Raw genomic sequence first — 12,830 nt, forward strand, 5'->3', positions numbered from 1 at the left:
AATAGTATGTAATTATGAGATACATATTTTTAATCAAACTTAACTCGTAAGTAAAAAAAAGTAAAAAACAAAAATATTTTAATGTGAAAACGTAAACGTAAGCATATAAAAAAAGTAGACAAAGTATAATTTTCATCTCACAAAGAACAATAATATCTCTTTATTTTATCATAAAACTTCTCAAATGAGCATTTGACTAAAATCATTTTGAAATATGCAAAATTTCCGTTATTCCAAGACCGGACTCATTCTTTTGAATATGAATATCAGATTATAAACGTAAAGACGTCAATTAATCTAATTTAGAATTAGAGGAAATATTTTGGAATTACAAGAATTAATTTGGAATTACAGGAATTAATCTAAAAACAATGGAAATGCGATGGATTATTGAAATTACTGGAATTATCTGTAATTACTGGAATTCTTTTTAGAATAATTGGAGTTTTTTTGAAAATTACGTTAAATTTTTCAGAATTAATTTGGAACTGCAGGAATTATTTTTGAATTACGAAAATTAATTTGAAATTAGGCACATTATATTGGAATTACAATGGAAATTCGATGGAAATGAAATTGAAATTAGTTGTATACATTTTTTTCAAGTTAAGGGCCCCTCGCCAAGAAACATATGGTGTTTTAATTAAAAAAAACATAAAATAAAGTATTATCAATTTTCTTTATGTTTTAAAACTCTAAAGATAAAAGATCATTAATGGACTTTACCAACTCGCTGGGACACTCTGTATATTTACTTATACCTAATCTATTTTCAGATAAATGACTTGTAATTTTAGTGCTATTTTAATTTGTTTTTTTTTTTTTAATTCAAGTTTTAGAAAACAAAAATTATAAAATGCGTATAAGAATTAGAGAAAACAACTTATTTTGTTTAAAGAGAAGTAAATTTATAAAATGAAAATATAAGACTTATTTGTGAATTTGCAACTAAATATTTAAACAAACGTAATGAAATTCCATGTAAAATTTGAGTAATATTTTGCAATATTTGGTAAAAACAGCTAAAACTCGGTGTAAAAGAGCTCAAAGCGGGGCACTTGCTCGATTTCCATGCCTTTATCCTCTTAAGTGGTCCATCAGTGGTTTTAAAGTTAGTTGAACCAGCTTTGATGTTAAGAAGATTTGTAATTTTTCCGTTTCAAGAAGTGAAAAAATTATTTTCCGCTAATAAAAATTGATGGAATTTTATTCCAGCGACGGAATTAATAAAACCGTTTGATTTATACTTTTATTGCAACTTCCAGCGTGAAAAATAATAAATTTTGATCAGATAAAGCGCTCGTATCTGTGCCGAGATTAAAAATGACGATACCTGGGGGTGTTCTAAATCGAATTACGATTTAGTTAATCCCCACATCAGTATTCCATTAAGGATCGACGCAAAAAATTGAAATATTCATGCGTTTTTTATGAATGGGTGGTTTATGCAGAAGTTAAACTTCAGTTGGTGCTACAAACTAGATTAGAGGTGGAGTTTAATGGAGCGTTACAAACAGACGTAGAGAAAGGAAGTGTGAACTGTTGCTTCTACCAACCTTAAAACAAGGGCCCATCTTCGTTTTTCAGGCTGAAATAGGGCAAGGTTGCGCGCTATCGATAACAATATGCTTCAGGAATTTCAGGCATTTTGCAGCATGTCCCCTTTTATTAAGCTTGCCAACCATAAACACTCGCTTATCGATTTCGAATCAACTTTTCGAATGCTTGTTTCAGGATTAATCTACGACTAATTGCCCTCTGAAATACTGAAACGCAACTACAACAAAAACATTGTGGTTGGTTTCAGGCTATTTTGGATCATCGGGATTTTACATCATCCATAACTTTTTACTACATCTGAAATTTGATATACCAACATATAAAAAACAAAGTTTTACGGTTCAGAAATTTCGAAATTACTGAAAATGCAGCGTCGTGATTTTTTACATTATTGACTTTCATCATATTCATGTTTGTTCCCCTTAATGAGTAATTTAAATGCGCTATAATTAAATGGATGCAGTATTTACGTTACGAGTTAACTAGTATTATATGTAGTAAATTTCCCTGAGGGCTTTTTAAGGCCGAACATGAAAGAATTTTCATGTAAAAATGCCAAAATACATCGTGATCACGAGGTCTCAACAGACCCATGATTATGTTTCCCAAGAAAAGTTCCGTTTCCGGCGAGATATCGACATAAATGAAGCTAAAATTGGGCCATAAAAACGACTCTTGGTGTTATTTGTAAGTGCTGACCCCGGAGAAATCCGGAATTCCCGCCACCGTTCATTTCTATTATTAAGATGCAAAACTATTGCATAAATCTCTTGCATTTTATTACCTTTCGTTAAATTTAAGTGCTCCGGGCTCCCGTACCGTTTTATAAAATATAGGAAATAAAGCACACATCACTTGATTAATTTCCAAGTTTTTTCATTAAGGTAATTTTCCGTATACGCGCTCCAAAATGTAATTAAATTTTATGAAAAACTTTGCGGAAAATCATCATTTCCACTCGGGGATTTTCCTATTGTGTTTGACGGACATGTGCCATTTTAACGCACTTTTGTGATTCCACTCGAAGAAATATCCTGAATTGAATTGAAATTCAACGTAAAAACCTGTCCAGAAATTATTTTCAGTTAATTTTCAGCTGACAGTTAAAATTATCTCGTTTTATGACTAATACTATAATCTTCAAACGTCTACACTAAACAAACTCATTTACCTAAATCCTGAAATTACAAGTTTTCAGTCGCCGAATTTAGCCATAAATTCAAGTAAAATAAGGAAAATAGTTACAGGGTTGTTATTGTGGCGAAAAAAGAAGATTTATTGAATCTTTTTATCCAACTCTGTACCGTTTCATGATATTTTTCAGCAACTAACTAAAAACTGTAAAACTTGCAAATATTTTTCTTTGAATTGACTTAATATTGAAAATTGTAACCTAACGTAATAAAAGTAATTCTGTAATTTTCAAACGTCCACGGTAAACAAGCTCATTTACCTAAATCCTGAAATCATTAATTTTCAGTCGCAGAATTAAGCCATAAATTACAATACAATTTTGTAACCTATTATGTTATTTTTCAGCAACTAACTGAAAACTGCGAAGCTGGCAAATATTTTTTCACCAAAATGTCGAAAATTGTAACTTGAAGTAATAAAAAGAGTTTTCTAAAAATCAAGTCCTGGAAAAGCCTAATTAGAAAAAAAATTAAACAATATTTTACAAAAATTTGAAATAACAACTCGAAATAGTTGTAATTACTAATTATCAAAATTTTGATGACCTATTAAATGTGAAAAAAAAATTAACCCTTATTTGGTTAAAAAAACAAAAAATCCCCAATTTAAATAGAAATTAACGCTATTTTTACTCGGTTTAGTTCATTTTGACCAAGAATTTTATCAGTTTCTACAATGTTTGTTAAAAAAAAAACAAATTAAATCAAAATTGACACTATTCTAAAGATTTTAGCTTATTTTTGAACAAGAAACTCACTTATTTTGTAAAATTTTATGAAAAAAGCCACATAATCGTTAAATTAGATCAAAATTGGTGTTATTTTGAGTAATTCTAACGGAGAAATTAAATTATCTGTTAAAAAAAAAACAACTTTAAAATCATCAAAACAGATGTTTTTTCAAAAAATTTAGTCGGGTTTTAAGCAAAATTTTGACAAAAACAGCAAATTAAATAAATAAAGTTTTTTTTTTAATTTGTACCCACCGAAAATTTTTAGAATTTTCTAATTAACTTCACTATATCCTACAATTTTCATACGTCCACACTAAAAAAAGATTATTTACCTTAATCCCGAAAACACAAATTTCTAGTCGCTGAATTAAGCTATAAATTCGAGTAAAGGGAAGAAAATTGTTACAGTGTTATTATTGGGAGATAAAAAGTACTTTATCAAATCTTTATGTCCTACTTGCAGCAACTTTGTACCGCATCATGAAATTTTTCAGCAACTAACTGAAAAGTAAGAAGCTCGCAAATATTTTTTTACTGAATTGCGCACTAAATGTCGAAAATTGTAACGTGAAGTAATAAAAATAGAGATTGTTTTTTAACAACGAAGAGTTTTCTAGAAATCAAATCTTGGAGGCCTAACTAGAAAAAAAAACAATATTGAACAAAAATTGGAAAAAATAACTTGAAATGATTGTAATTATCAAAATTTCTTGATCATCAAGTGTAAAAAAAATTAATAAAACGTTTAGCTAATTACATTACTTTTCAGATGTTGTTAATAAATTTCAGCTTATTTTTGTACGACAAACTTACTTATTTCGAGAAATTTTGTGAAAAAAGTCAAAAAATTATTAAATTAGATAAAAATTGGTGTTATTTTGCTTTAAAACGACTTTAGAATCATCAAAACTGATGTTTTTTTCGAAAAAATTAGTTTGTTTTTAGGCAAAATTTTGTCAAAAAAGCAAATTAAATTAACGTTTTATCTATTTAATTTGTTTAAACCCACTGAAAATTTTTAGAATTTTCAAATCAACTTCACTATATTTTATAATTTTCAAACGTCCACACTAAAAAAGCTCATTACCCTTAAACCTGAAAACACAAATTTTCAGTGCCTGAATTAGGCCATAAATTCGAGTAAAGGGAGAAAATTGTTACAGTGTTATTATTGGGAGATAAAATGAACATTTATCAAATCTTTATGTCCAACTTGCAGCAACTTTGTACCGTATCATGAAATTTTTCAGCAACTAACTGAAAACTAAGAAGCTCGCGAATATTTTTTACTGAATTACCCACTAAATGTCGAAAATTGTAACTTGAAGTAATAAAAATCGATATTGTTTTTTAACAACGAAGAGTTTTCTAGAAATCAAGTCTTGGAAGCCAAACTAGAAAAAAATTAAACAACATTGAACAAAAATTGGAAAAAATAACTTGAAATTATCAAAATTTCTTGATCATCAAATGTGAAAAAAAATTAATAAAATGTTTAGCTAATTATATTACTTTTCAGATGTTGTTAAAACAAAAAATCAGAAAATTTTGTCGAAACTGCCGTTATTTTGCCTCGATTTAGTTCATTTTTAACCCTTATTTCATTAAAAAAATTCAATAATTTGAATAAAAAATAACGCTATTTTTGCTTGATTTAATTTATTTTGACCAAGAATTTTATTTGTTCCTACAAATTTTGTTAAAAAAATTAAAATTGACACTATTTCAAAAATTTCAGCTCATTTTTGAACGAAAAACTTACTTATTTCTTGAAATTTAAAAAAAAAAGCCAAACAATCATTAAATTAGATAAAAATTGGTGTGAATTGTGTGAATTTTGTCAAAAAAGCAAATTAAACTACAGTTTTATTTATTTAATTTATATAAACCCACCGAAAAGTTTCAGAATTTTATAATTAACTTCACGATATTCTACAATTTTCATACGTCCACACTAAAAAAACTCATTTACCTTAATCCTGAAAACACAAATTTTCAGTCGCTGAATTAAGCCATAAATTCGAGTAAAGAGAAGAAAATTGTTAGTGTTATTATTGGGAGATAAAAAGAACATTTATCAAATCTTTATGTCCAACTTGCAGCAACTTTGTACCGTATCATGAAATTTTTCAGCAACTAACTGAAAACTAAGAAGCTCGCAAATATTTTTTTACTGAATGTCGAAAATTGTAATAAAAATTGAGATTGTTTTTTAACAACGAAGATTTCGCACCTAATTCTGCCAAACTTTTCAATCGCTTTTCCATTACTTGCTTGCAGCTTTCATCAATAATCAATAACGTAATATTTTCAGGCCAGTAGTCGTGTTAGCACAACCAATGTAGTCGTTAATGTGAATAGCGGATATAGGATAATTATGGCTGCACATCATTAAATACAGCACGAAATTATTGGCTAATATTGATTGACGACTTTCAAAAACACTGTTGGCCAATTTTGCCCAGCAGGAGCTTTGATAAATCGTTCAATCTTCGAGATTTATCGAAAAATTTGCCACGAAAGCACAACTTTGGCCCCCCTCAGGATTGCATTTTCTAGTTTTTGCTTTAAAAATATGCTAGTTGTCGCTGAAAACAGCGTCCAATTTAAATTCTAGTCTTCGTAATCCTCCAAAGGCCAGTCAGGAAAATTGGGCGTTTAAAAATTGAGCAAATCTTTCAGTTTTTCAGTGGAAATTGTGGTGAATTTGAGCGCATCGAGGGAGCCACAAGCTGTGTGTATAGTCGGGTCACTCTAAGTTTGAACACCAAGCTACATTTAGCTCGTTTGGTGTTCTACCTTACAGTGAGCGGACTGTACACCAAATCATCACTACTGCACCTTCCAAGAAGCACTCCACACCAGATTGTTTGCTAATTATTACACTCATTAATTACCCCCAGCTTTCATGTCGTCATTATTACAGATGAATTCTGCGAAGAATTCCCCCACAACTTTATACCCACGCCCGGGTACTGGATTGAATGCTCCAGACAAAAAATCACCTCTGATACCATTTGGGACGAGAGCGAGTCCGATCATGAGATACAAGAAGGCGATGAGGAGGACCACACCGATGGGACCGACCAGGAGAATGGACATCCTTCCAGGAGACGCGATCGCAGTGAGTGGAAAAATGTGGCCTTAAAAGTACTTTTTTAATCCCTAAGAAATTCATAACACGAAATTATTTCAAAAAACTTTGATTTTTTGGTCAGTATATCTCAAAAACTATTCATCGAAGTCAGCGTGTGATTTTACGTCTAAGCGTTTTTGAGACAAAAATTTGTTTGACCATTTTTACGAAACAACCTACGAAAACTCAAAAAAAATTTTTAATTCATCCCTCTAACGTTTTATACACATTTCTAAGTATTTTACAGCATTTTTACACTTTTCTAAGTGTCTTGGACCTTTAGGAGTGCATTTGGTTATGTTTTGAAAATTTTAATTTATTCGATTTCGTCAAAATTTTCGGCGATTTTTGATACTCGAGGCGGATATCAGTTAATAATTTTGATTTTTTTTTAAATAACTGTCTTATGTTTAGTATTGTTGGAAAACATTTTTACTTTTTCTGCAAATTTTTCTGCAAATAAATAGTTTTTGAGAAAATCGCTGGTAAAGACATAAATAGCAAAAATATTAATTCGCCAATAAACCGTTTTCAATATACTTCAACCGGAATTAACAAAATAAGAACGAGCAAAAATTTTTGCTAAAAGATTTTTATAAATCCGGAAAAATAACAAAAAATCTTAAATAAAACGCAAAATTCTCACACACAAATCTGATTATTTTTTCTATTAGAAACTCCTCAACCAAAAATCATGATTTTTTATTGATTGGTTTGAAATGTGATTACTTAAGGTTACATACTGTACTAGAAATAAAAAATTCAAAAACGCTTTGAAAAACTTTTTCTAAAAACCCAAAATATACGCAAAAATTCTTATAAAAAATATACAAAATCTTAAGTAAAACTAAGACAAATTATGGTTTTTTATTTTTTTATAATTCTGGAAATATCTCATCATAATTAAGCAATATTCACGAAAAAGTCCTAAAAATCTGTCTATCAAATATAATAGAATATAAAAAATCAATGCTTTTTGTCTGAAAAAAAAGTATCCAAAAACAAGAAATTCGCAAACTGTCTCAAAACTTCTTTTCTGAAAACTCAAAAAATACGCAAAAATATTCATAAACTCTCAAAAATAAAAAAATAATAAATTAAGATGTAATTTTGTGATTGGTTACTTTTTATAATTCTAAATTATATATTATAAAATTATTAACACAAATTCCAAAGAATTCACATTATTTTATCAAGTTAGAGGTCCCAAAAAACTTTGGGAGCCTTTTAAAAAAGTTGATTAATTATCATAATTACCCTTTTACATGAAAATTTATGTTTTTAATTTGAAATAAAAAATCTGAAAACAAGCAACTTAGAAACCGACTCAAAAGTAGTTGTTTGTTGGAATCTTAAAAAATGCTCAAAAATCCTAATAAATCCGGGAAAATTACAAAAAATCTTAAACAAAGTGTTCAATTTTTTTAAACATATTTTTAAGTGTTTACAACATTTTTGAACTTTTCTCAGTTTATTGAAGTGCATTTAGTTATATTTTTAAGGAGTTTAATTTTTTCGATTTTTGGCAAAATTTTTGTTACCTAAAGCGGATATCAGTTAATAATTTTTTTTTTAATAACTATCTTATGTTTAGTATCATTGGAAAGCACTTCTACTTTCCTATCTTATAAAAAAAGATCATAGTTTTGCGATAAATAGTTTTGGAGAAAATCGCTGGTAAAGAAAAATAACAAAAATATTAATTCAACAATAACTTCTAAACTATCAAGAATTTTGCGGATTTCCTGACACCAATCAAAAAACATAAGCCGTTTCCAATATACTTTAGCCAGAATTAACAAAATAAGAACGAATGAAAATGTTTGCTAAAAGATTTTTCCGAAAAATAACAAAAAATCTTAAATAAAACGAAAAATTAAGTTTACTTAATTTTTTCATTGAGTGGTTTAAAATAGTGATTACTTAAGGTTAATTACTGTACTAAATATCGAAAATTCAAAAACGCTTTGAAAATCTCGCAAACTGTCTCTGTTCTGTTTTACAAACCCAAAAAATACGCAAAAATAATTATAAACTCTGAAAAAATATACAAAATCTTAAGTAAAACGCAAAACAATTTATGTTTTTTAATTTTGTTATAATTGTTGAAAAATATCAACATAATTAAGCAATTTTCACGAAAAAGTCCTAAAAATCTTTGGAAGACTTTTTTGTCTATCAAATACTCGTATAGTAGAATATAAAAAATCAATGCTTAAAAAAATTAAACAAAAAGAAAAAATTCGCACTGTCTCAAAACTTCTTTTCTGAAAACTCAAAAAACACGCAAAAATATTCATAAACTCGGAAAAATCAAAAAAAATTTCAATAAATTAAAATGTAATCTTGTGATTGGTTCGTTTTTATAATATTATTTTTATTATAAAAATATTAACACAAATCTGATTATTCCAAAAATTTCACATTACTTTTTTAAGTTAAAGGTCCCAAAAACCTTTGGAAAACTTTTTAAGATTATAATTACATTTTTACATTAAAAGCTATGTTTTTTTTTACTAGAAATAAAAAATCTAAAAACTAGAAACTGACTTAAAAGTAGTGGTTTGTTGAAATCTCAAAAAATGCTACGAAATCCTAATAAATCCGGGAAATTTACAAAACATCCCAAACAACGTGTTCAATTATACATATTTTTAAGTATTTACAGCTTTTTTACACTTTTCTAATTTTCTTGTGCATTTGGTTGAATTTTAAAAATTTGATTTTTTTCAATTTTTGTCAAGATTTTCGGTTATCAGCTTATAACTTTGAATTTTTTTTTGATAACTGTTTTATGTTTGATATCGTTGCAAAGCACTTTTAATTTCCTATTTTACAAAAAAAGCTTATAGTTTTGTGATAAATATTTTTTGAGAAAATCGTTGCTAAAGACAACAATGTCTCAGATTCTATTTAAACTATTAAAAAGTTTTTCGCAGAAGTTTGAAAAAGATTTTTATAAACTCGAAAAAATAACAAAAAATCTTAAATAAAACGCAAGATGTAATTCTCACACACTGATATTTTTTTCTATCGGAAACTCCAACCAAAAAATCATGATATGTAAAATTTTTTCGTATTAAATTTACTTAAATTTTTCATTGATTGGTTTGAAATAGTGATTACTTAAGGTTAAATACTGTACTTAAACTTAAAAAAAACGCAAAATTAAATTCTTAATTCTTTATAATTTATTAGAAATACCAACGCAAATGTGATTATTTCAAAAAATCCATTTTTAGATTGTGGATTCTGGATGAAAATCTCCAAAAATTCCCAAAAATTCTTAACGAAATTTGGACATTTTTTTCAGAAATTACATAATCAGAAAATATAAATGAGAATACTTCTAAAAATCCCAACACATCATCCAAAACTTTTAGAAAGTTTTATTTAAATTTGTTTATTGTTTTCTCTTAAAAATATCTTTTCTAGTAATAATCCAAAAACATTTCACAAAATTTGTAAACTGTCTGAAAAATGTTTTTTGCTAATACCTCAAAAAATGTTTTAGAACGTTTTATTAAATTTGTTTATTGTTTTCTATTAAAAATATCTTTTCTAGTAATAATCCAAAAACATTTTACAAAATTTGTAAACTGTCTGAAAAATGTTTTTTGCCAATACCTCAAAAAATACTATAAACCCTGAAAAATAACATAAAAAGTTAAATGACACGCAAAATGAAATTCTCAGACACAAATCTGATTATTTTTTTCTATCAGAAACTCCAAAACCCAAAAATAAAGATCCGTAAAATTTTTGCATATTAAATTTTCGATTTTCGGTTAAAAGCTAATAATTTTGAATTTTTTTAATAAGTGTTTTATGTTTGGTAATGACAAAAATGTCTCAGATTCTATTTAAAAAGCTTTTTGCAGAAATCTCAAAAAATACTAAAAGATTTTAATAATAACAAAAAATCTTAAATAAAACGCACAATGAAATTCTCACACACAAATCTGACTATTTTATGCTTTTTACTAGAATTAAAAAATCTAAAAACAAGCAAATTAGAAACCGACACAAAAGTAGTGGTTTAGTGGAATCTCAAAAAATGCTCAAAAATCGTAATAAATCCGGAAACATTACAAGAAATCCTAAACAAAATGTTCAAGTATTTACAACCTTTTTACACTTTTCTAAATTTCTTGAACTAGGAGTGGATTTGGTTAATTTTTTTTTCAATTGTCAAAATTTCTACTTTAACACTTAAAAATTCATGACTCGGAAACTATGAGTCCTAGATCGAAACAGTTTATATAAACTAACTAACTTCCCAGATATTTTTACATGTTGTCTTAGTTTTTGATAAGATTCAAGAATAATTACTTTTTTGTACAACAAAATGATGCTCATTTTGCGTCTATTCTCCTGTCATCAACGTTTGTGGTCAATCTGACCACAATAATTCCCAACCAATCAAACTACTTGAATAGGTTGTATTTTCTTCAATATCAAACTAATCATATCTTGAAAATTATGTTTGTGTCATAAATTTTAATGTCCAATTTGCGCACACCGGTATATGCGGAATACTGAGAGATTTTCTTGATTTAATCATGTAATTTCAAGTCACTGGAAGCTCTAAAAATCCCCCGAAGTCTTTCTTTAAATAATAATAATAAAAGATTTTTTGTTTTAAACTGTTCAAAAAATGAAAATTTAATATTTCAAAATAGGTTGTAACGATTTGTACGAAGACGATGAAGAGGACGACTCGTCATCCCCGCGCAAAAAAACCACAATAGAAGAGCAATGGGAGAAAAACCAAGGTTTCGAGCTCACCAGTGTGGAACAAGAGACCTACGAAAAATATTTCTACGGTACCGAACATTGGAATTACTTCACCAATGATGAAGATTTAGGTCCTGTCATCCTCTCGATTAAGCAAGAAACCTTAAATTCCCGGGATCAATTTAGGTAAGTAAAAAAAAATATTTTCAATTCGTAGTTTATTTACAAAGAAAAGCTCGTTTTTGTGTGTGTGTGTGTCGCTACTACAACTCCGAAAAGTGTTTCCGCTCCGGGATTGACGTGCCATTTATCATTCGAATCACTTAGAAATTGTTACCCGGAAAGTGCACAATAGCGACCGGAATTCTCCTGCATAATCTCCAAATCCAAATCGAAAAAATTCGTGATTAAGTAATCCGGTTTGGGGATTTCTTTCAAACTCTGTTGTTTTAGGATCATATTGATCCGATTAGCTTGTTGCTAGACCTTGGAGATATTTCACTTGCTCCTCAGTAAATCGCCAGATCGATCGTTATCAAAAATTTAACGCAAACTGTTTTTGAGTGAATGATTCGTCTCAATTTTCAAAAAAAGCTCAATCAACTCCGGGTGCAATAATTGAGCCATAAGCTCTCTAAGCCAGTTAAAAGCTTTCTACTTTGTGCGAAAATTTTCTCTTTTTGGTTTATAAATGATGACAGCGTTGGCGATCTTTGAATCAAACAAAATCAATATTGAGGAGGTTATTTGGAGAGATATTTCATTTTGTAATCATTTGACAATGACAATTAATTAAGTGGCTTGATGCCACTTGCATAACAAAATGAAAATGAATAAAGTTTCAAGCAAACTTTTGACTTGAAATTCACAAAGTAATTATCGTTTAGTCTTCTCCGTTTCAGTTTTCATCGACGATTTTTATAAATACAGGAAAAATACGTTGTTTGTTACCTTTCCGGTGTGTTTACGACACTTTTGTCGGCTTCACTCAATAACAAAATTAAATAAATTAGAAAATTCTGAATTGAGTTATAAATTTTATGACCACGATAATAAAAAGCAATAAAATAGAATTGTGGGGTTTTACACAACGTGGAGACTCATAAATTATTCAAACCTAACACAACCTTGACACTAATAAGAATAACTCTTACCGTAACTATTAGTCCAAGAGCTTGAAAAAGTTTTCCAATCAAGTTTTTCAGTTCTGAAAATGTTTTCATCTCGGGTTCGACTAACAAGCCATGTAAAAAAACCGCTGAAAAATCGAAAAAATTATTGATCTTATTTGGAATCCTGAAAATTGCTTTTACTCTAAGTTTTTAAATCTTAATCTATTTCAGTAAATTAATAATAAAATAATGTTTGAACTAAAAGTTGTTCTTAAACGTTAAAGAAATATTAATTTTCTCATTACTAAATTAATAAATTCTCAAAGAAACATAAATCGTTGGTGTTGAAAAAAAAATT

At 28.2% G+C, this 12,830-nt stretch overlaps 1 protein-coding gene across 2 annotated transcripts in view; it reads left to right on the plus strand.

Annotated features, from left to right (window-relative positions):
- Positions 1–12,830, plus strand: part of LOC123004844 — a 60,367-nt gene that overhangs the window by 18,918 nt on the left and 28,619 nt on the right. For both annotated transcript variants that reach the window (XM_044398317.1, XM_044398318.1), the window contains 2 exons: positions 6,414–6,611; positions 11,306–11,546. In XM_044398317.1, the coding sequence (XP_044254252.1) occupies positions 6,414–6,611; positions 11,306–11,546 (439 nt within the window). The remainder of the gene's footprint in view (positions 1–6,413; positions 6,612–11,305; positions 11,547–12,830) is intronic.

Source organism: Tribolium madens, unplaced genomic scaffold, assembly GCF_015345945.1.
Source record: "Tribolium madens isolate multiple individuals breed KSU strain unplaced genomic scaffold, Tmad_KSU_1.1 Scaffold_20;HRSCAF=117;Tcas5.2_LG4, whole genome shotgun sequence".
NCBI classification, from domain to species: domain Eukaryota; kingdom Metazoa; phylum Arthropoda; class Insecta; order Coleoptera; family Tenebrionidae; genus Tribolium; species Tribolium madens.